The 24,259-nt window shown below is 43.2% G+C and overlaps 1 protein-coding gene across 1 annotated transcript in view; it reads left to right on the forward strand.

Moving 5' to 3' along the window:
* The window catches only part of lamb1a (laminin, beta 1a), a 107,584-nt gene that overhangs the window by 4,833 nt on the left and 78,492 nt on the right, over nt 1–24,259 (forward strand). The window contains exons 2-4 of the mRNA XM_061916652.1: nt 4,705–4,919; nt 17,745–17,883; nt 20,659–20,732. Coding sequence (XP_061772636.1) covers nt 4,705–4,919; nt 17,745–17,883; nt 20,659–20,732 — 428 coding nt within the window. The remainder of the gene's footprint in view (nt 1–4,704; nt 4,920–17,744; nt 17,884–20,658; nt 20,733–24,259) is intronic.

The following is a 24,259-nucleotide window of genomic DNA, read 5'->3' on the forward strand; positions in this document are numbered from 1 at the left end:
TTTTTTTGTTATCCTCTATAAATAAATAATTCACTGGACACAGCAAAAACCAGAGGTTTGAAATCCATCCATCCATCCATCATCTTCCGCTTATCCGAGGTCGGGTCGCGGGGGCAGCAGCCTAAGTAGGGAAGCCCAGACTTCCCTCTCTCCCGCCACTTCGTCTAGCTCTTCCCGGGGGATCCCGAGGCGTTCCCAGGCCAGCCGGGAGACATAGTCTTCCCAAAGTGTCCTGGGTCTTCCCCGTGGCCTCCTACCGGTTGGACGTGCCCTAAACACCTCCCTAGGGAGGCGTTCGGGTTGGCATCCTGACCAGATGCCCGAACCACCTCATCTGGCTCCTCTCGATGTGGAGGAGCAGCGGCTTTACTTTGAGTTCCTCCCGGATAGCAGAGCTTCTCACCCTATCTCTAAGGGAGAGACCCGCCACCCGGCGGAGGAAACTCATTTCGGCCGCTTGTACCCGTGATCTTATCCTTTCGGTCATGACCCAAGCTCATGACCATAGGTGAGGATGGGAACGTAGATCGACCGGTAAATTGAGAGCTTTGCCTTCCGGCTCAGCTCCTTCTTCACCACAACGGATCGATACAACGTCCGCATTACTGAAGACGCCGCACCGATCCGCCTGTCGATCTCACGATCCACTCTTCCCCCACTCGTGAACAAGACTCCTAGGTACTTGAACTCCTCCACTTGGGACAGGGTCTCCTCCCCAATAGAAATGTGTGTTTTTTATTTAGTTATTTTGCAGTATTGACTTTATTTAGCTGGAAGTTTTGTATCTTAAAAAAAAGGGAATAAGGAAATAATTTAATTGATATTGTTTCACCACGATACAGTTTTTTTTCTGATTCATAATTCTGATCAAAAATGTAATCATCCCAAGAGCTTCAAAATGTTCAATATCAGTATTTTATGACCAATATGGTCCCTGTAAAAGAGCCAGATATTAACAATGAATTAACAAGTAGAATGATAATAATTTTTACAAAATACAACCGGAAATGACGAAATATGCTACCACATGCGTCAGCAGCTAAATTAGTTTTGAAATGGTTGTATTACCTTTATTATTATTTGCCAAATAAAATATTAGATAGATAGTACTTTATTGTAATACATATCGTTATTGTTAAAGGCTGCAATATGTATTGCATTATATAGATTTCATGCCATACCACCCATTTCTAGCTCATAGTATTATTTTGTTTAAAATGACACAAATGATGCAAAGAACAGAAAAAAATTAATTATTTGGTTTTGAGGCGGTTAACCAAAGTAGTTTTATTCAGCCTCTGCCCGAATTGTTGCCCCACACTCCGAGTATAGTTTTCTGATGATGGTCGGATGGCTTGAATCTATCCATCCATCCACCCATTTTCTACTGCTTGTCCCACTCGGGGTCGCTGGAGCCTATCCCAGCTGCATTTGGGCAGAAGGCAGGGTACATCCTGGACAAGTCGCCACCTCGTCACAGGGCCAACGCAGATAGACAACATTCACACTCACATTCACAAATGAATAAAAATGGAGGTGTTGTTGAAAGCGCTTTGGGTAAACGGGGATGGCTTGGCGAAGTTGGGAGAGTGGCCGTGCCAGCAATCTGAGGGTTACTGGTTCAATCCCCACCTTCTGTCATCCTAGTCAAGTCCGTTGTGTCCTTGAGCAAGACATTTCACCCTTGCTCCTGATGGGTCCTGGTTAGCGCCATCAGTGTGTGAATGTGTGTGTGAATGGGTGAATGTGGAAATACTGTCAAAGCGCTGTGGGATCCTTAAAAAGGGGTAGAAAAGCGCTATACAAGTACAACTATTTACCATTTACCATTTTAAACATCTATCATATATGGAGGTATTCACTGACATAACTAAGGCAGAATACATCACTCAAGTCTCAAATTCTAAACAGTTTGTTTGGAACAAGTTTGGAAGGCAAGATTGTTTTATAAATCCGCCAAGCCTTCATGGTTTGGATTCACATTTTCGGGACTTATGGGGATCCCAAATGCACAAAAAATGTTACTCTCAGGCCCCGTTCACAATAAGCCGGATAAGGTTATCCAGGGTAAATCACACCTAACCTTATCCAAGTCCACACACAACAATGCCACCGTTTAAGACCCCCGCACCCCTCCGTCAGCGCGGAAAATGCAACGTCATAGTCATCTCCAGTGTTGCTTTGTGTGCAAGTTCTTATATGTAACTTATCTGAACAATATCCAGTGTTGTGGTATTTCAATTAACTGGAATCCAGTGTGCTGTGGGGCCCTGTTGTAGTGAATCACACTTTAACCATCATAAATTAATAAAATCTTTATTAGACACGTAAACAATGTGATAAACAACATTTTACATCAATCAAACTAGGGATCTACAGTGTACATATCAGGTCAGGACACTCCTCGCCTTCACCTTCATTGTCCATTCGTTTTTGGTGACTTTATATACTCTAAACCTAAAGTTAAAGTTAAAGTACCAGTGATTGTCACACACACACTAGGTGTCGCGAAATTTGTCCTCTGCATTTGACCCATCCCCTTGTTCACCTCCTGGGGGTTGAGGGGAGCAGTGGGCAATCATTTGTGGTGATTTAACCCCCAATTCCAACCCTTGATGCTGAGTGCCAAGCAGGGAGGTAATGGGTCCCATTTTTATAGTCTTTGGTATGACTCGGCCGGGGTTTGAACTCACAACCTAGACGTCGAGTCCGCGACATACATGGCGGACAGCAACTGATATAGTCTGCTTTACCAGTCCAAATGCATTCACCGTTTTCCCCGACGGCCAGGTAATACAAAGCACACACTACCTTTTTATCACATCCAGAGGAGCTCGCATTTTCGTTGTCTCTCCTTCGACAAATGGACAAAGTTTTTCGCAAAGTAGAAACACAGCTGACCCAGCCGGACATTCGAAAGTTCTCTTGCTGTCTGAGAAGTGTTGTATCTGAAATAGCTGCAATCACTTTCTCTTAAATTAAGGTATTTATGTGGGATTTCCATAAGCGTCTGTACATGTACAAAAAGGAGAAACACGGGCATGTCTGGAGGACTTGCCTTCATATTTCCAGTAGTTAGCTCCAAGTTACAAAACCACTTTATTATGACGCTGATCTTTGGTGCGTTCTTTCTGATGTCAATTCCTGTGTGGGCATGGTTTTTCTGGTGCCACTACCTCTCCTAACTCACTTTATAAACCATCAATGAGTCCATACAAAGCTAAGTGCCGGAGATTCAAGAATTACACAGGTAAAAATTTGTCCGAGGAGGGGGACCTTAAATGCTGGTTTAGTGTGGCGGAAAAGGGGCTTAGGCTAAACAATTATTTGTTTAAGGCAGGGGTGCCCACACTTTTTCTGCAGGCGAGCTACTTTTCAATTGACCAACTCGAGGGGATCTACCTCATTTATATATATCATTTATATTTATTTATTTATGAAAGAGACATTTTTGTAAACAAGTTAAATGTGGTTAATGATAATACAAGCATGTGTAACACATATAGATGTCTTTCTTTCACGAAGACAAGAATATAAGTTGGTGTATTACCTGATTCTGATGACTTGCATTGATTGGAATCAGACAGTAATGATGATAACGCCCACATTTTCAAATGGAGGAGAAAAAAAGTTGTCCTTTCTGTACAATACCACATGAAAGTGGTTGGTTTTTGGCATCTAATTCATCCAGCTTCCATACACTTTACAAGAAAAACATTGGCGGCAAATTCCGTAGCTTGCTTGATTGACATTCACGGCACCCGAGGGTCTTGTGAGAGGATGCTGGCTGCTGCCAGTTCATTATTATGAAAAAATGACAGAGAGGAAGGCGAGAAACACTTTTTTTTTCAACAGACTTTTGCGCCGTCCCTTCCGTCAAAACTCTAAAGGCCGACTGCACATTTCCTATCTTCACAATAAAACTCCTGCTTCATGCTGCCTGCGCTAACAAAATAAGAGTCTCGGAAAGCTGGCATGCACAAGTGATGTGCACGCCAGCTTTCTGAGGGATCGCTTGTGCACGCCAGTTTTCCGAGACTCTGTATTTAGTTAGCGCAGGCAGCATGAAGCATGGCTTTTATTGTGAAGATAGGAAATGTGCATTCGGCCTTTAGAGTTTTGACGGAAGGTACGGCGCGAGAGTCTGTTGAAATAAAAAGTGTTTCTCGCCTTCCTCTCGGTCATTTTTAATAATAATGATCTTGCAGCAGCCAGCGTCATCTCACAAGACCCTCCGGTACCGTGAATGTCATTTAAGTGACGTCTTGGTGAAGATTGATGACACACCCCACGCGGTCGACTGGTAGCTCGCGATCGACGTAATGGGCACCCCTGGTTTAAGGGGTTAAACGACTCAGTGTAGACATGCCCTCAATTACCAAGTCTCGATCAAATTGTGTCATCAATCTCTATCGTAGGCCAAATGTGTATTGTTTCCATTGAATATCCTTGATCACCCATTACAAACAAACACACATATCCATTTCTAAACATATGTTGGTTTTAACACTTAACAAACTTTGAAATATGAAAATGTCCCACGAATCCTTAGATTTTTTAGTAGGCGGCCCTCTGTGAAAAAAGTTTGGACACAAGAAAGAATTGTAAAAAAATTCAAGCAAAAGATGATCACTTTGATTCCGTCCCAGCTCATACTCACAGTTTTCATGGCCCTTGTTGAACTGACCGATCTTCTGCTCCCAGGTCTACTCGAGTCCACCATGGCCCAGTACGCCAGGCCTGTGGTAAGCCAATACCAGGACCAGATTAGCCTTGCAGAGTTCAGTGATGGCTGCACTGAGGGCAGCTGTTACCCGGCAACAGGAGATCTTCTTATTGGTAGAGACCACCAGTTGTATTCAACATCCACCTGTGGACTGAACCGTCCAGAACCTTTTTGCATTGTCAGCCACCTGCAGGTAATCAAAGTATATGTCAAAAAGGTTTTTGATTAACAGTCAGTAGTCGAATGTTTTCCAATGATGTCCGCCTTTAATTCAATGAATATAAACCACTTCTTCTCAGCAATGTTCATTGTGGCATTCGCTAAGCCAAATAGCGCTAGAAAGGTATCTGACGCTGGCTCTTCACCCAATGTTTTACTTGCATCTTAAAGTATAAACATAGCCGAGAGAAGGCTCATATCTCAATTAGGGATGTAATAATTTGAAAACTTAATATCAAGGTTATTGTCACCAACATTGCATATTAAGTACTCATACACACTTATAACCAAATTATATTTACAAAAATAAATACAATTAAAGCTGCAAGCAGAGATGGACCGGACCGACTTTTGATGGTGTTTCCTGCCTTTACCCATTCAACATATCTTTACCTGCACATTACCTACCTTCCATGCATCCTGGGGTCACACTGTTGCTTCTTTCATTCACCCATACATGCTGGTGCTTCCTGCCATCACCCAGACAACATATCTTTACCTGCACGTTACCTACCTTCTCTGTATCCTGAAGTCAAACTGGTGCCTCCTTCTTTCACACAGTCAACATATCTTTACCCGCACAGTACCTACCTTCTCTGCATTGTGTGGTCACGCTGATGCTTCCTGCTTTTAAGCGGCCATCTTGAGACAGCAGCAGCGCAGCAGCAGCAGCGTAGCAGTTCTTTGAAGGCTCGTAAAATCAAAACAGGAGCAGTTAGAAAAACTCTTTGCTTAACTTTTAATCAGAAGGGTTCAATCTCTTTCCTGTGCGAGTTTGAAGCCGATACAACAAACGCGCTCAGAAGAGATAATGTTTGAAAAAAGGTGACAGGTTTTTACAAAACTTTTGTTTTGAAAAGGTAATTGCCAACTTTCTGTAGATTTTTGCTGAAGGATGTCAATTAATGAAATGTAGGGCTAAGGGAGGCCTACATAGAGGTTTTTGTTTCCTGTCTCTACGACATTCCTACCGAAAGTTACAATCAGTTTTGTCTGTGTTTTCTTCCCAAGAGCAGTTTTGTCAGTGTTTTATTCCTATGGGGCGCTAGAGCGCAATTTTGAGTTTTGGGGTTTGTTTTTTTATTAGATTGCAATTTTCACCATTCCTGATGTGTGTGTCCAGTTTGGTGAGTTTTGAAGCAGATTAAGGGGGTCAAATTACAGCTCAAAGAGGCAAAAAAGACGTTTTTTAGGAAACTTTTGTTTTGAAGGGGGTGTTTGCCAACCTCCTGTTGATTTTTGCTGAAGGATGTCAGTTTATGAAATGTAGGTCTAAGTCACACCTACATAGAGGTTTTTTGTTTCATGTCTCTACGACATTCCTAACAGAAGTTACAAGCAGTTTTGTCTGTGTTTTTTCCTAGGGGGTGCTAGAGCGCAATTTTGATTTTTTCTTTTTTCTTTTTAATTACATGGCAATTTTCGCCAGTCCTGATGTGTGTGTAAAATTTGGTGAGTTTTGAAGCATATTAAGGGGGTCAAATTACAGCTGAAAGAGGCGGCGTTATAATAATAATAAAACCTTACAAATACAATAGGGTCCTCTGTCCCAAAGGGACATTCGGTCCCTAATAAATATCCACATTTAAGTCCCCTATAATGACCAAACAGTCAAAATCAGTGCACGGGACGGCATTGCTCGGTTGGTAGAGCGGCCGTGCCAGCAACTTGAGGGTTCCTGGTCCGATCCCCAGCTTCCATCATCCTAGTCACGTCTGTTTTGTCTTTGAACAAGACACTTCACCCTTGCTCCAGATGGGTCGTGGTTAGGGCTTTGCATGGCAGCTGCGGCCATCAGTGTGTGGGAACGGGTGAATGTGGAAATAGTGGCAAAGCGCTTTAAGTACCCTGGAGGTAGAAAAGTGTAGTACAAGTATAACCCATTTGCCATTTACACAACTGAAAGCAATTACGTAAAATCATCAATAAATTGATTTAAATTGTGTGGTGGTTTGTAAATAGTTCCATGATCAACTTTGTAGTTGTGTCATCAGATTTGTTGTCTCAGGGTTTGGAGAAGAGAAGGGTGGACCTTTCTACCCATCAACACCTAGTGTTGAGTTAGCTGCGATGGTTGGTAAAGACCCCGGACAGACCTGGCAAGCCCAAACGCATTGTGAGAGTGTGCTGGGAACGTCTAGCAGAGGCTCCTGTCAGAGAGAGTTAGAATTCCCACATGTCACGAGGAACGTACCTCTATTGTCGAGGTGGCTGATCGGAGCTCTGGCCATAAGGTTATCGGTGCCTGTTGTGGCTGTAATCCCAGAATCCGCTGGTGGACATCAGCGGTGAGAGATGCCGTCAAGCTGTAGAGAGTTCTATCAGGTCCTTTTGGCTCATGGGAGTCTGGAAGTAGCAGAGTTACCGACAGGCCAAGAAGTGTGTGGGTTTGGCGGTTGCGGGCGAGGAAAAACTTGGCCATGGTAAGAATTCGGTGAAGCCATAGAAAACGACTTCCGGGCGGCTTCGAAGCGATTCTGGACCACCATCCATGTGTATTGTAAGAATGGTGTGCTGCTGACCTCGACTGCGGATGTTGTAGATCGGTGAGGGAATACTTTGAAGACCTCCTCGATCCCACCTCCACGTTTTCCTATGAGTTATCAGTGCCTGGGGTATCTGTGGTGGGCTCTCCTGTTTCTGGGGGCCGAGTGTTGCCAAGGTACAGTAGTTAAAAAGCTCCTCGGTGGCAAGGCCCTGGGGGTAAATAACATCCGCCCGGAGTTTTTTAAAGTTCTGGATGCTGCGGTTGCAAGGCGGTTGGTGCTTGTCATGGCGGCAACCCCCAAACCCGATGGTGGACACCAGGGGCAAAGGGGGCAGTCAAGCTGAAGAAGGAATCCTACCGAGTATGGCTCGCTTGTGGGACCCCCGGAGCAGCTGACAGGTACCGACAAGTCAAGCAAGTCGCGGGCTGAGTGGTGGCGGAAGCACAAAGGGAGGAGTACGGTGAGACCATGGAGCAAGATTTTCAGTCGACCTCAAAGAGATTCTGGCAAATCATCCGACGCAGGAGGGTGAAGCAGTGCCCTGTCCACAAGGTGTATAGTGGGCGCGGAAACCTGATGACCACTACTAGGGATATATTTGGGCGGTGGAAGGAATACTTTGAGGATCTCCTTAATCCTACAGACATGCCCTCCGTAGAGGAAGCAAAGTCTGAGGTCACAAATGCGTACATGTTTATCAACGGAACCAAAGTTGCTGATTTAATCAAAAAACTGCACTGTGGCAAGGCACCAGTTGAGGACGACATCCGCCCCGAATACCTCAGGGCTCTGGATGTTGTCTTGGCTGACACGTCTCTTCAACATAGCGTGGAAGTCTGGGGCGGTCTCTCTGAATTGGCCGACCGGGATAATGTGTTCCATTTATAGAGGGATCAAACTTCTCAGCTCCTCAGGGAAAGTCTATTCCAGGGTGCTGGAAAGGAGAGTACGTCCGTTAGTCGAGCCTCGGATTCAGGAGGAACAATTTGATTTTCGTCCTGGTTTGTGGAACAAAGAACCAGATATATTCCCTCCCTAGGGTACTAGAGTAGGCATGGGAGTTTGCCCAACCATTCCAAATCTGTTTAGTGGATCTGTAAAAGACCTTTGATCACACCTCGCGGTCCTGTGGGGGGTGCTCCAGGAGTGCGGGATCCAGGGTCCGTTGCTACGGGCCATACGGTCCTTTGACAAGCGGAGCAGTAGTCTCTTTCACATTCAGAGATATTCCCGGTGGACGTTGCACTCCACCATGGCTGCCCTTTGTCACCAGTCCTTTTCATTATTTTTAAGAACAGAATTTCTTGGCGCAGTCAGGATGTGAAGGGTTTCCAGTTTGGTGGCCAGAGAATCGCATCTCTGCTTTTTGCAGATGATGTGGTCCTGTTGACTTCATCAGGCTGAGACCTTCAGCGTTTACCCGGGCAATTCGCCCGGATCTAAACCCGAGTGGTGTTTTGTTATTGGACTTTTGTGCTCGTCACAGTTTGTCGATAACAAACACCATGTTCAAACATAAGGGTGTCCATATGTGCACTTGGCACCAGGACACCCTAGGCCGCAGTTCCATGATCGACTTTGTAGTTGTGTCATCGGATTTGCGGCCTTATGTTTTGGACACTCGGGTGAAGAGAGGGGCGGAGCTTTCTACCGATCACCACCTGGTGGTGAGTTGGCTGCGATGGTGGGGGAGGATGCCGGACAGACCTGGCAGGCCCAAGCGCATTGTGAGGGTCTGCTGGGAACGTCTGGCAGAGTCTCCTGTCAGAGAGAGTTTCAATTCACACCTCCGGGAGAACTTTGAACATGTCACGAGGGAGGTGCGGGACATTGAGTCCGAGTGGACCATGTTCCGAACCTCTATTGTCGAGGCGGCTGATTGGAGCTGTGGCCGCAAGGTTGTTGGTGCCTGTCGTGGCGGTAATCCCAGAACCCGTTGGTGGACACCAGCAGTGAGGGATGCCGTCAAGCTGAAGAAGGAGTCCTATCGGGTTCTTTTGGCTCATAGGACTCCGGAGGCAGTGGACGGTTACCGACGGGCCAAGCGGTGTGCAGCTTTAGCGGTCGCGGAGGCAAAAACTCGGACATGGGAAGAGTTCGGGGAAGCCATGGAAAACGACTTCCGGACGGCTTCGAAGCGATTCTGGACCACCATACGGCGCCTCAGGAAGGGGAGCAGTGCACTATCAACACCGTGTATGGTGCGGATGGTGTTCTGCTGACTTCGACTGCGGATGTTGTGGATCGGTGGAGGGAATACTTCGAAGACCTCCTCAATCCCACCAACACGTCTTTCTTTGAGGAAGCGGTGCCTGGGGAATCTGTAGTGGACTCTCCTATTTCTGGGGCTGAGGTCGCTGAGGTAGTTAAAAAGCTCCTCGGCGGCAAGGCCCCGGGGGTGGATGAGATCCGCCCGGAGTTCCTTAAGGCTCTGGATGCTGTGGGGCTGTCTTGGTTGACAAGACTCTGCAGCATCGCGTGGACATCGGGGGCGGTACCTCTGGATTGGCAGACCGGGGTGGTGGTCCCTCTCTTTAAGAAGGGGGACCGGAGGGTGTGTTCCAACTATCGTGGGATCACACTCCTCAGCCTTCCCGGTAAGGTTTATTCAGGTGTACTGGAGAGGAGGCTTCGCCGGATAGTCGAACCTCGGATTCAGGAGGAACAGTGTGGTTTTCGTCCTGGTCGTGGAACTGTGGACCAGCTCTATACTCTCGGCAGGGTTCTTGAGGGTGCATGGGAGTTTGCCCAACCAGTCTACATGTGCTTTGTGGACTTGGAGAAGGCATTCGACCGTGTCCCTCGGGAAGTCCTGTGGGGAGTGCTCAGAGAGTATGGGGTATCGGAATGTCTTATTGTGGCGGTCCGCTCCCTGTATGATCAGTGTCAGAGCTTGGTCCGCATTGCTGGCAGTAAGTCGGACACGTTTCCAGTGAAGGTTGGACTCCGCCAAGGCTGTCCTTTGTCACCGATTCTGTTCATAACTTTTATGGACAGAATTTCTAGGCGCAGTCAAGGCGTTGAGGGGTTCCGGTTTGGTGGCCACGGGATTAGGTCTCTGCTTTTTGCAGATGATGTAGTCCTGATGGCTTCATCTGGCCGGGATCTTCAGCTCTCACTGGATCGGTTCGCAGCCGAGTGTGAAGCGACCGGAATGAGAATCAGCACCTCCAAGTTCGAGTCCATGGTTCTCGCCCGGAAAAGGGTGGAGTGCCATCTCCGGGTTGGGGAGGAGACCCTGCCCCAAGTGGAGGAGTTCAAGTACCTAGGAGTCTTGCTCACGAGAGGGGGAAGAGTGGATCGTGAGATCGACAGGCGGATCGGTGCGGCGTCTTCAGTAATGCGGACGTTGTATCGATCCGTTGTGGTGAAGAAGGAGCTGAGCCGGAAGGCAAAGCTCTCAATTTACCGGTCGATCTACGTTCCCATCCTCACCTATGGTCATGAGCTTTGGGTCATGACCGAAAGGATAAGATCACGGGTACAAGCGGCCGAAATGAGTTTCCTCCGCCGGGTGGCGGGGCTCTTCCTTAGAGATAGGGTGAGAAGCTCTGCCATCCGGGAGGAGCTCAACGTAAAGCCGCTGCTCCTCCACATCGAGAGGAGCCAGATGAGGTGGTTCGGGCATCTGGTCAGGATGCCACCCGAACGCCTCCCTAGGGATGTGTTTAGGGCACGTCCAGCTGGTAGGAGGCCACGGGGAAGACCCAGGACACGTTGGAAAGACTATGTCTCCCGGCTGGCCTGGGAACGCCTCGGGATCCCCCGGGAAGAGCTAGACGAAGTGGCTGGAGATAGGGAAGTCTGGGCTTCCCTGCTTAGGCTGCTGCCCCCGCGACCCGACCTCGGATAAGCGGAAGATGATGGATGGATGGATGGATGGAATTTGCAGCTGAGTATAAAACTGCTGGAATGAGGATCAGTACCTCCAAATCTGAGGCCATGGTTCTCAGTCGGAAAAGTTGGACTGCACCCTTTGGGTCGGGAGTGAAGTTCTGCCTCAAGTGGAGGAGTTCAAGTATCTTGGGGTCTTGTTCACGAGTGACGGAAAATAAAATGCGTGATTGACAGATGGATTGGTGCGATGTCTACAGTGATGCAATCACTTCACCGGTCTGTTTTGGTGATTTACAGGTCAGTCTACGTTCCTACCCTCACCTGTGGTCACAAGCTTTGGTTAATGACCGAAAGGAAAAGGTCGCGAATACAAGCGGCAGAAATTAGTTTCCTCCACCGGATGTCTGGGATCACCCTTAGAGATAGTGTGAGGAGTTCTGTCATCCGGGAGGGACTTAGAGTAGAGCTGCTGCTCTTTCACGTCGAGAGGAGCTTGCTGAGATGGCTTGGGCATCTACTACGGATGCCTTCTGGACGCCTCCCTGGTCAGGTGTTTCGGGCATGTCCGAACTTCGGGGCAGCCTTTGGACACATTGGAGGGACTATGTCTCACAGCTGGTCTGGAAACGCCTAGATATCTCTGCTTAGACTGCTGCCCCGCGACCCGGACTCGGATAAGCGGCGGGAAAATGGATGGATGGATGGAAATTAACATTGTATTCATTTTCCAGACATAAGTTGTTTGTGGAGTCAATTTGCACTAACCAAAATTTAGATAAAAAGTTAAAATAATCGCTATTTGGATTTTTGCCATAAATGCCTAGCTCTAACCTGGAGGTGTATAAAATATCTGAGCGAAGGAGAAGTGCTCACTAACACAGATTTAGACAGATTTGTCAAAATAGGCCTTTTTGTGTACATATAAAAAGGTTTAGATCTTCAAAGCAGCTCATGAAAGACGGAAGCAAAAACAAAAGTGATTATAAGCTTTTTTTTAAATGTATATTCCAGGGTTTATCCTGCCTTCCGCCCAAATGCCGTTGGGATAGGCTACAACCCCAAAAGGGACAAGCCGTATAAGATTAATGGATGGATGAATATTCTAAGGGTATTCCGATCAGATATTGATATGAGACAAATGTCAGCCAAAAAATGCGATTATATCGTCTTACATCTAAAATCTCTAATATAAGCTCCGATACAAGGAGTCCTGCCGCTAGGTTAACTTGTGAAAAGCTGACCAGCCAGTTAACATCTAAATGTCCCTTAGTTAGCACACAATGTTGGTCTTTTTTTGTATTTTAGTCAAGTCGTTTACAACAATGCAGAGTGTGTGTGTGGGTGTGTTGTTTATAAAAGTTAAATGATGTATACAATATTACTTATGCATTGAGTTTGTGGCAGTGGAGTATGCACATACTGTATACCTATGAATGTTTTTGGTGCTCACATTTGATCACCATTGGTAACATCAAGATGCCTTGTTAGACTTGATATGTTTGGCTGGCCCCTTTCTACTGATGGAATGGAATGTTCAACAAAATAAACACAGTTGTGTGACTTTGTCTGTGGCTTAAAGGGGGGAGTGGAAGTGGGGGTAACAGTCTGGAACACTTCCTGTGCTGACTACCCATCCCAATCCATTCATGCCCCCCCAACAAACACACATGCACACACTTACTTCACCACCCCCATAAGGAGGTGCTGATATAACAGGAGGCAGATGTTTGTGCAGCTGCTAAAAGATACTCTGAAGTTGAGTTCTCTCACTCAAAGTAATCCAATGTTCTGAAAAGATGGTCGAACAAGAAACAAAAACATGTGTCTGTATTAGCGTGTGTCGTCACATTAACTTAAAAAAGTATCAGTCATGGTATGAAAATGAATGTCTATAAGACAAAGACACAACAAGCTAATGTTTTTGGTATTGTTTTGTTGGGCTGTAGTTAGAATTGTGTTATTCACAGTGGCATAATCCTACTAAATATATTGAATATTAATTAAGGATTGTGGAGGTGGGAGAAAATGATTTCATTTTCTAATATGCAGAATTCTACATGACACGTGGAAAGCAAAAAAAAAAAAAGAAAGTTTAGTTCCTGGACGGAGATGTACATAGCTTGTCAGTCTGAATGTTTTTGTATTTGAATTATACCTAGATTGAATTTGATTCTTATTTATCACAATTCGGAATCGATTAAACATTTTCAAGAATCAACATTTAAAAATATTTCTTTAGGCCATCTCTGTGCTTACTCCCTGCCTTATACATTATAAATCATTAGCCAAAAAGAAATTTTGTAATCTGAAACCTGTTTTGAAAAGGTTTTTATTGTAATTAATACACAAACGTATATATTGCGAAAATCATTTTGAATGAAGTATCATGTTGTAGTAGTATTTGATTCTGAATAGAAGTGCCAACCCAAGAAATGAAATCCAATTTAATTGTGAGTTGGAAGATTCACATCCCAACTAGGTTATTTACATTATTGAAAATTGTTAATTGTTTGAGTGCAACACGAAAAAGCCCAATGGGTTTAATGCCTTTCAATTTATATTTTAACCTTGTAAAAATTGTATTTGAGTGCAGTAGAAAACATTTGTGTACTGTATTGTAGGATTTTCTTTTAAAATAAAGCCAATATTGACTTTTTTATTTTATTTGGAAAAGTATTGCAAAGTATCGACACTTGGACTCGTTGACTCATGGATTTATCAGCCCTTTTGCTACAAAGAGAGTGAATAATTCTTCAACTGGGCTCACTTTTGCAGAACCATTCACTTGCGAAGGTGCCTCTTCGGGAAGGTGGGAAACTAGCCGATAGTTAACCATGAAGTCAGGATCCAGGTTAGGTCTTTTGAGCAGAGGATGAAAAACCACTTTTTGGAATGCTAGGGGAACGGTGCCAGAGGAAAGTGATAAGCTAAACATATTTAGCACAGATGGTTCCAATTTTACAAACAACTCCTTGATAAGTTTCCAAGGAAGTGGGTCAAGTAAATATGTTGTTAGTTTTGTCCCATTAATACGCAGGAGTTCCTCTAATGTTATTTCATCTAAAAGAGAGAGATTATTTTGCAGGACAATAACCGTTGTACCTACATTTGTATCTGCGTTAATATAACCCAGTTGTAGCTGGGTCGGGTTGTCGTTAAGTTAAAATTTCTTATTAAAGAAATTCATAAAGTCATCAGCCGAGTTTGTTGTTGGGTTAGTGATGATACTGTACTGAAAAAATATTTAGGATCGTTTTTATTGAGGCAAATGAGATTGGAGTAGTAATTAGATTTAGCTACGGTAAGCGTGCGTTTATAAGTTATTAAAGTATCACTCCATGCTTGATGGAAAACGTCAAGTTTAGTCGCATGCCATTTCCGCTTCAGCTTTCTGCATGACAGTTTAAGAACTCTGTTTTCTTCTATAAACCATGGGGTACGCCTTTTTTGGGGCCTTTTTTAGCTTTAGCTGTACTATACTATCAATGCCGTTGCGCAGGGCATTGTTTAAGTTTTTAGTTAGGTTATCAATAGAGCCCACATAATTTGGGATTGGTGCCATTACCAAAGGCATTAGGTCAGTCGTTGTTGTGACAGCATTAATGTTGCGGCTGCTAAAGCATCGGTTATTAGTAGCTCGTTGACAATATGTCAAAGCTTCAAATCTTATAAGGTTATGATAAGACATTACTTTATTATACGGTACAACCAAAACTTTTGAGGTGGTGACATCCTGGATAACGACAAGGTCTATCGTATTACTGTTGTGATGCGTGGGTTAATTTTTTATTTGTGTAAGACCACAGCTATCATTTACTGTATAGTCTGGAGCGTCAGGCACAGAGGGTCTGAAGGGGTATTTATATGGATATTAAAATCCACAATTTATAATTATATTACCTGTGTGCGTCAGTTGATTTAGCGACAGACTTTGAAAATTCACTGACAAGGTCCGAATAGGACTCAGGAGGGTGGTAGATAACAGCCAGATAGAGAGGTAGCGTTTTAACATACCTCATAGTAAGAACTTCATATGATTTGTATTTATTACATGGGTCTGGGGTAAGGATAAGGTTTTCATTGGATATTAGTGTGACGTCTCCACCCCATCTAAGGGTACGGGCAATATGTGCATATGAGAGTTAGGAGGAGATGCCTTGTTATGAGGGAAAAATTCATCTGGTTTTAGCCAGGTTTTGCTGAGACCGATGATGTTAAGATTGTTGTCTCTAATGACCTCATTAACTACTAACTGTCTGGGAGACAATGATCTGATGTTTAAAAAGCCCATATTATAGGTAGTGGGCTGTATTGAGGAATGTTTGTTATGGTATCCGTAGTACTGATATTAATAATGTAACATTTATTTTGTGTAGTGCGTCTTAACATACTCAGTGGCCTAGTGGTGAGTGTCCGCCCTGAGATCGGTAGGTTGTGAGTTCAAACCCCGGCAGAGTCATACCAAAGACTACAAAAATGGGACCCATTACCTCCCTGCTTGACACTCAGCATCTAGGGTTGGAATTAGGGGTTAAATCACCCAAAATTATTCCCGGGCGCTGCCACCGCTGCTGCCCACTGCTCCCCTCACTTCCCAGTGGCTGATCAAGGGTGATTGGTCAAATGCAGAGAATAATGTCGCCACATCTAGTGTGTGTGGGACAATCATTGGTACTTTAACTTTAACTTTAACTTTAAATCGTTTTGATCACATCTAGGAATTGATATGATGAGGATTTTGAGATTATTTGCTTGGTGCTGAGATAGATTGAAGGCATCATAATTTGCCACCTCAGAAGAATGCATGTTCACCTCTGGCAAAGTCACTACAGAAAAAAACATTATGTGAATTGTGTTTTATTCTACGACAAATGGTATGTGTGCAGGAATTTTCCGGCCTGGCGCTGGTTAATTCTATCTTAACTGACTCCTCACTCGGACTAACAGACACTGTAATGGCCTGTGTCCAAGCTTGCTCGAGTGTAGTTAATCAAGTGTGACTCAACCAGTAATCTATGTTTCTAGATAGAGTGATGGCGCCTTCCGGTTAGGGTAAAGGCCGTACCTCCTCAGCAAGCCCTGTTTGCCTCAGAAAAAGGGCCAAATTACACCTAATTATGGCTGTTTGCTAAGAAAAATGACAATATTGTATGGTATGATCATCATTTTGGGGTACAATTATATTTTGGGTGATGGAGCCCACTATGACTAAGGTGTGGTGCCCGGTAGACTGGGGTGTAGGACTAGCTAAAGGGCTAAATCTATTATGCTGTCTTCGGAGAAATGGCCAGAACGAGAGGGAGCAGATGCCTTCAGAACGTAGCCGCCTTCGCCGCGCCGGGCTTTGCTTCGTTAGCTTAGCAGCTATCTAGCTGACATAGGGGCGGTGAGACAAAGAGCGGGTGGTTTGCAAGTTTGATAAGACTACTAAATATGTTTGAGAAGGAATAAAGGAAGCTGTAAAACAATTAGAAGCACACAGATAGAAAGATAGTTCTTAGCTTTTTTGCCAGAGCAGCAGCGAGCAGTCACTCACGGCAAACAGTCAACCAGAAACTGGATGGTACTTAATGCAGTAGAACTAAGGTTACGTTCGGGGTAGGGCTGGGCGATATGGCCTTTTTTTAATATCTCAATATTTTTAGGCCATATCGCGATACACGATATATATCTCGATATTTTGCCTTAGCCTTCAATTAACACTTGATATATATTTTCACAGCAGTATGATGATTCTATGTGTCTACATTATAACATTCTTGTTCATATTGCATTAATATATGCTCAATTTAAACTGTCATGCAGAGAAGGAAATCACAACTAAGTCAATTGACCAAAACTGTATTTATTAAACAGTTATTAAGCAGAGGCACAAACATTCATGTCATTTCCAAAACAGAAAGTGCAAGCTTGTCAGAGACATTTTAAAACAAGCTTTTTTATGCAATTTTGTGCGCAATGTCACTAAGATGACATATCAAAACAACACTAAATTAAAGTGCACTTTTTGTACAGAAGGCCACTACAATAGTAGTGGCCTTCTTTCTCTCGTATTTCCACTCGCTTGTCTCCGTTAGCATCACAGCTAACGTTACCCATGCAGCTGTCTCTCTGCTCCGTGAGGGCGAATGTGACGTATGTAAGAAGTTGCGCTTGCTGTCTGTGAGAAGGAAAGACAAGAAAGAGTGGGAAGAGATCAATATTATGTTGATTGAGAAGTTAAACACTTTTTCCAAAAGAAAACAGAACATTTCTTGAATTGTAAAAGTAGAATGTTCTGAATTCACAGCTGTGGCACCGTTTTTTTTTTAAACATGTTTGATGCGTCTAAAGTTTTGAAAGGATCAATTCTATATCCTCTGAAGTCTTGTGGCCCTACAGCATGAAGACAGGAATTTGGGGTATTCTCCTTTTCATTAACTCCCGTTTTGCCGTCTGCTTTTCTGCCCCACTCTTTCCCTCTTTTATTTCAGGAGGAAAAAAAGTGTTTTGTGTGTGACTCGACGGCACCCTACAGTGAATCAACCAATCAGACGACCAACCATCGTATCGAGAATGTTGTAACCACGTTTGCTCCAAACAGACTGAAAACCTGGTGGCAGTCTGAGAGCGGTGAGAAACATCCAATGTCAACATCAATGACACATGTTTTATGTTAACGCTCTAGATCAGGGGTGCCCATTACGTCGATCGCGAGCTACCAGTCGACCGCGGGGGGTGTGTCAGTCGATCTCCAGCCAGGCTTTTAAAAAAAATAAACCTAAAAATTAGTGATCATCAATCTTCACCAAGACGTCACTTAAATGACATTCACGGTACCGGAGGGTCTTGTGAGATGACGCTGGCTGCTGCAAGATCATTATTATGAAAATATGACCGAGAGGAAGGCGAGAAACACTTTTTATTTCAACAGACTCTCGCGCCGTACCTTCCGTCAAAACTCTAAAGGCCGACTGCACGTTTCCTATCTTCACAATAAAAGCCCTGCTTCATGCTGCCTGCGCTAACTAAATACAGAGTCTCGGAAAACTGGCGTGCACAAGCGATCCCTCAGAAAGCTGGCGTGCACATCACTTGTGCACGCCAGCTTTCCGAGACTCTTATTTTGTTAGCGCAGGCAGCATGAAGCAGGGCTTTTATTGTGAAGATAGGAAATGTGCAGTCGGCCTTTAGAGTTTTGACGGAAGGGACGGCGCCAAAGTCTGTTGAAATAAAAAGTGTTTCTTGCCTTCCTCTCTGTCATTTTTTCATAATAATGAACTGGCAGCAGCCAGCGTCATCTCACAAGACCCTCGGGTGCCGTGAATGTCAATCAAGCAAGCTACGGAATTTGCCGCCAATGTTTTTCTTGTAAAGTGTATGGAAGCTGGATGAATTAGATGCCAAAAACCAACCACTTTCATGTGGTATTGTACAGAAAGGACAACTTTTTTTCTCCTCCATTTGAAAATGTGGGCGTTATCATCATTACTGTCTGATTCCAATCAATGCAAGTCATCAGAATCAGGTAATACACCAACTTATATTCTTGTCTTTGTGAAAGAAAGACATCTATATGTGTTACACATACTTGTATTATCATTAAACACATTTAACTTGTTTACAAAAATGTCTCTTTCATAAATAAATAAATATAAATGATATATATAAATGAGGTAGATCCCCTCGAGTTGGTCAATTGAAAAGTAGCTCGCCTGCAGAAAAAGTGTGGGCACCCCTGCTCTAGATGCTAGTATTTTAACTGACTAAAGCCCTCATTCTTTTTGAGAAAACAGTTACCAAATACTCAAAGGATTTTGCTCATGATTCTAGGGATACTGAAGAGCATTAATGCTTACGTTCTTCCATATTTCTCAACCGACTAAAACCATTCCAATGTCAAAAACCTTCAGCTCTTTCAGAACAATTGTACGAACAATTTTTCCCATCCCCAAAATCACCACTTAACTCAAAAATCCGCATTTTCCAAATAAAAAATCCCTGTGATCTCTGGAATTCTTTCTACATCCCCAATTCCAAACCAATTCAAAGCTCCCCAACATCAAAGTGCCACAATGGCTACCTTAACACATTCCAATAAGTGTGCACTTGCCACATTTACTACTCTAGAATTCCAGTTGGAAATGAAGGTATAGTTCAAAATGTTTCAATCAATTAAAACCATTCCTATGTCAAAAACTGCCACCTCTTTTAGGACAACTGTACAAACAATGTTATCTCCAAAAATTCATGTTGCCAAACACAAATTCACTTTGATCACTCAAAAATGTTTTACTGCCTAAATTTCTCAACAGTTCCAACAGCAAAATATTCAACTCATTGTCAGGGTCTTTCTGTGTGGAGTTTTCATGTTCTCCCTGTGACTGTGTGGATCATTCTGTGTGGTACTCTCTGTCCATTCCCAGAGTTTCATATGTCAGTCAAAAGTGCAGATTCTTATCATTGAATAATTTCTATAGTCTGAAAATATCCATTGGGCCGCTTTGAAATGTTAATTAGTTTGTATTATGCCAAAGTAGCCCAACTGCTTTTTTAATGCTGTTTTGCAAAATCCCTGTCACGTTACTTAAAATTTGACACAAAATTTATTAGAAGGTGACCTTGCTTTTTGAAGCCGCAAAGTTTTCGACACTGAATTTGTTTTTTACTGAAACTTTATACACTGAATTTTTTTTTACAAATAATTTTTATGCACTGAATTTTTATATACTGATTTTACTGAATTTATTGTAATTAAAATTGTCGGCATAAACTGTTGTAAAATTAAAAAATAAAATGCACAAATTACATTACATGAATTCAGTGTCAAAAATAAGTGTTTGTAATAAAGTAACAAATTAACCTCCATAGAAGCCATGCTTACCACTATTTTCAGTATAAAGTATAAAATAGGGGTGATCGAGCTAAATATCATTAAAACCTGTTGTCAGTATACAAACAATACTAAAATGATTAGATTGATCATTTTCTTTGTCTTTCTCTTCCATCCATCCATTTTCTACCACTTGTCCCTTTTAGGGTAGCAGGGGTCGCTGTAGCCTATCTTGTTATTACAAAATAATTTTTTGGGTTGTTTTTTTATTGTTAGAATACTCAGGAAATAGGTCTCAGGATACAGGAGGGTTTTGAGGGCAAAACCCAAAATATATCAATGTTTTAATGACCTTTTTCACTCAAAATATTGTGTGTAGCATTCAGTACACCAAATTGATGTTTGGATCTACAAATTAAAAATGTAATGAAATAAGCTTTATAAAAATGTGTTATTGTGTTTGTTTTAGTTTTCAGTTTTTTATCCAATCAGAAGCCAAAAAAATTCCATCGGGATTGAAGGCCTAAAATACTAATTAGGACCTGGAGCTTACATGATTTATTTTCTGTCTGCAGGTCTGGAAAATGTCACAATCCAGTTGAACCTGGAGGCGGAGTTTCACTTTACTCACCTGATCATGACCTTCAAAGTAAGTTACAGATAATGAAATTGGGATGTGGCACTAATGGATCCGACAGGTGTCTATGTTAAAATAAATACTTTTAAACCCCTTGGAACACTTTAAACGAGGAAGCACCACGCTTCCAATGTTGCTTTAAAACACGCCTCGCCAGATGTGGCGATTAGTAATTGCACGTTTGATTCAAAATTAGGTAAACGTTTAAATAATAATTATTCAGATCTGCACAAGGAGTTTAAATATTAACAGGTAATAATGTAGTTGTTACACCTTTCCAGCTGTTAGGCTAAGATGCAGACCGAAGCACAGGGCAGACGTTCACTTCAGGGTCGATGTTTTCGTCGTGTTTCGTCACCTTTACCAGCAATGGGTCTGCTAAGTTCCGCTTTCAGGTCAGAATGACCAATACCTGCTATTCTCACAAACACACTTACGCTACTCTCATAAGTAAAAAAGCTCTACTGCTGTGCACATGTAGATACATAACATGTAGATACGTAACATGTAGATACAGAATATGTACACATAACATGTAGATACATAATATGGAAAGACATAACATGTAGATACATACATTTGGAGATACATAACATGCAGATACATAATATGTAGATATACGTTGGATTGATGTCAATATTTGCGGAGTTAAAACTGCCCAATTAGCAGTCAACTAATACAAGTGCAATGACTATATTTTGTACCAATTTGCTACAATTTGTGTTTTATCTTGAACAAAAGTGTGTTTTACCTGCTATATGGCTTACCTGTGTACATTTATCTATAGTTTTGTTTCTAGTACTTACTAATAATTGTATTTTTCTTAAAGCACCGACCAGGAGTGTCAACCATAAATCATGAATAATTTATTATAATTAAAATAAAGCTTTTTATTATATTCCAACCTAATCCTTGATTATGGCAGACTACCGTATTTCCTTGAATAGCCGCCGGGGCGCTAATTAATTTAAAACCTCTTCTCACTCCTGCTCTTATTCAAGTCATGCGGCAAAAGTATGCAGGCGCTAAGTATTTTAAAACCTCTTCTCACCCCTGCGCTTACCAATGGCATGCAGTAAAAAATTGAGTGTGATGTAAAAAAAATACAAAAAAAAAACTTCTGCGGCCGCGGCCCGGTGGTTGGGGACCACTGCTCTACAACATGTCATCGTGCCCACCTTTACACCATGCTATCTGCGTGCCGGTCAGACGCATGCATATCGCTGCTTCTCATTCGAGATTGCAATGCATACTTGGTCAACAGCCATACCTTTTACACTGATGGTTGTGATATAAACAACCTTAACACTCTTATTAATATGCGCCACACTCTGTGAACCCACACCAAACACATTTCTGGAAAACATTGGCTCTGTAACACATTATAATCGCAACATAAGAATTACCCAGAATTCAAATGCATCCATGACTCTTGGCTATATTATACACGCGCCCCCAACTCCGCCCACCTCAACCGGCGCACGGAGAGGGGCGGGGGGCGGGGTTTGGTGCTAGCGGGGTGTATGATATAGCCAAGAGTCATGGATGCATTGGAATTCTGGGTAATTCTTATGTTGGGTTTATAATGTGTTACAGAGCCAATGTTTTCCAGAAATGTGTTTGGTGTGGGTTCACAGAGTGTGGCGCATATTAGTAAGAGTGTTAAAGACAAGTTGTTTTATATCACACCCATCAGTGTGATCTTTATGGCTATGGAACAAGACCCCTGGTTTACACATAGTGAAAGCAAAAAAAAAAACCTCCTCCGCCATTTTGTAAATGACGACAGGGGAAGCGACACTCTAGACGTCACGACTCTGACCCGGCGGTAAAAGTAAGCATGCGCTAATAAATTTGGGGAGCGAGTTTGACCCGGCAGTAATTCAAGGCAGGCGCATATTACATGCCCGGCGGCTGTTCAAGGAAATACGGTACATGTAAAAAGGAAATTTGTTAATTGTTCTCTGAGTGCAACAAGAAAAGCCCAATGTGTTTAATGCTTTTTAGTTTATATTTTAACCTTTTAAAATTGTTCTTTGAGTGCAATAGGAAAAATATGTTTATTGTATTGTATGATAGGGCTTCACGGTGGGAGAGGGGTTAGTGCGTCTGCCTCACAATACGAAGGTCCTGCAGTCCTGGGTTCAAATCCAGGCTCTGGATCTTTCTGTGTGGAGTTTGCATGTTCTCCCCGTGAATGCGTGGGTTCCCTCCGGGTACTCCGGCTTCCTCCCACTTCCAAAGACATGCACCTGGGGATAGGTTGATTGGCAACACTAAATTGGCCCTAGTGTGTGAATGTGAGTCTGAATGTTGTCTGTCTATCTGTGTTGGCCCTGCGATGAGGTGGCGACTTGTCCAGGGTGTACCCCGCCTTCTGCCCGATTGTAGCTGAGATAGGCGCCAGCGCCCCCCGCGACCCCAAAAGGGAATAAGCGCTAGAAAATGGATGGATGGATGTATTGTATGATTTACTGTTAAAATAAAGCCAATATTTGCATTTTTTTTGTAGTTCCCTTTACTTTAAAAAGTATCAATATACATTTTGGTACCGGTACCAAATTATTGGTATCGGGACAACCTTAATCCAGTTTTTTACTTTTCAGGACAGCTTCTCATGGTGTGGGTGGGGTTATGGTATGGGCAGGAGTATGTAATGGAGAACGAATGCTAGTGCATTTTATTGATGGAATTTTGAATGCGTAGAGATACCATGACAAGATCCTCAGGCCCATTGTTGTGCCATTTACCCGAGACCATCACCTCATGTTGCAGCATGACAATGCACTGCCCCATGTTGCAAGGATCTGAAAATATCCCAATTCTTGCATGGCCACTATACTCACCAAAAATGTCACCCATTGAGCATGTTTGGGATGCTGTCGATCGGCGTATACGACAGAATGTTCCAGTTCCTGCCAATATCCAGCAACTTCGCACAGCCATTGAAGAGGAGTGGACCAACATTCCACAGGCCAGATACTGACTGCTTTTCTGACACTCCCCAAAAACCAAATAATGCAAAACTGCACATTTCAGAGTGACTTTTTATTGTGGGCAGCCCAAGGCACATCTTTGCAATAATCATGCTGTTTAATCAGCATCCTGATACACCACACCTGTGAGGTAGGATAGATTATCTTGCTGCTCACGCAGGTTTAGACACATTTGTGAACATTATTTGGTATTCTGTGCATACCTTAAAAAATGTAGATCTTTGAGTCCAACTCATGAAAGATGAGAGCAAAAACAAAAGTTTTGCATTCATATTTATTTTCAGTACATGACAGTGACAAACAAACGTAGGTGTCCTCAGCACAATGTAGCATCCTCTCTAGCGAGATGGTGGACAATGTCCCTCCACAGTGCAGCTTCTAAATCATTCTTCCTCACATCCATGGCAGCAAATAAACTGTGTTTCTTACACGTAACTTTATCACTGGAGGACAAGGAAGAGCTAAACACCGGAGTAGGATGCAAAAAAGCACAGCTAACCACTAAGCTAGAGCTCCTTAATGTTAACGGGTGGGTAAATCAAT

Source organism: Nerophis ophidion, linkage group LG12 (assembly GCF_033978795.1).
Source record: "Nerophis ophidion isolate RoL-2023_Sa linkage group LG12, RoL_Noph_v1.0, whole genome shotgun sequence".
NCBI lineage: Eukaryota > Metazoa > Chordata > Actinopteri > Syngnathiformes > Syngnathidae > Nerophis > Nerophis ophidion.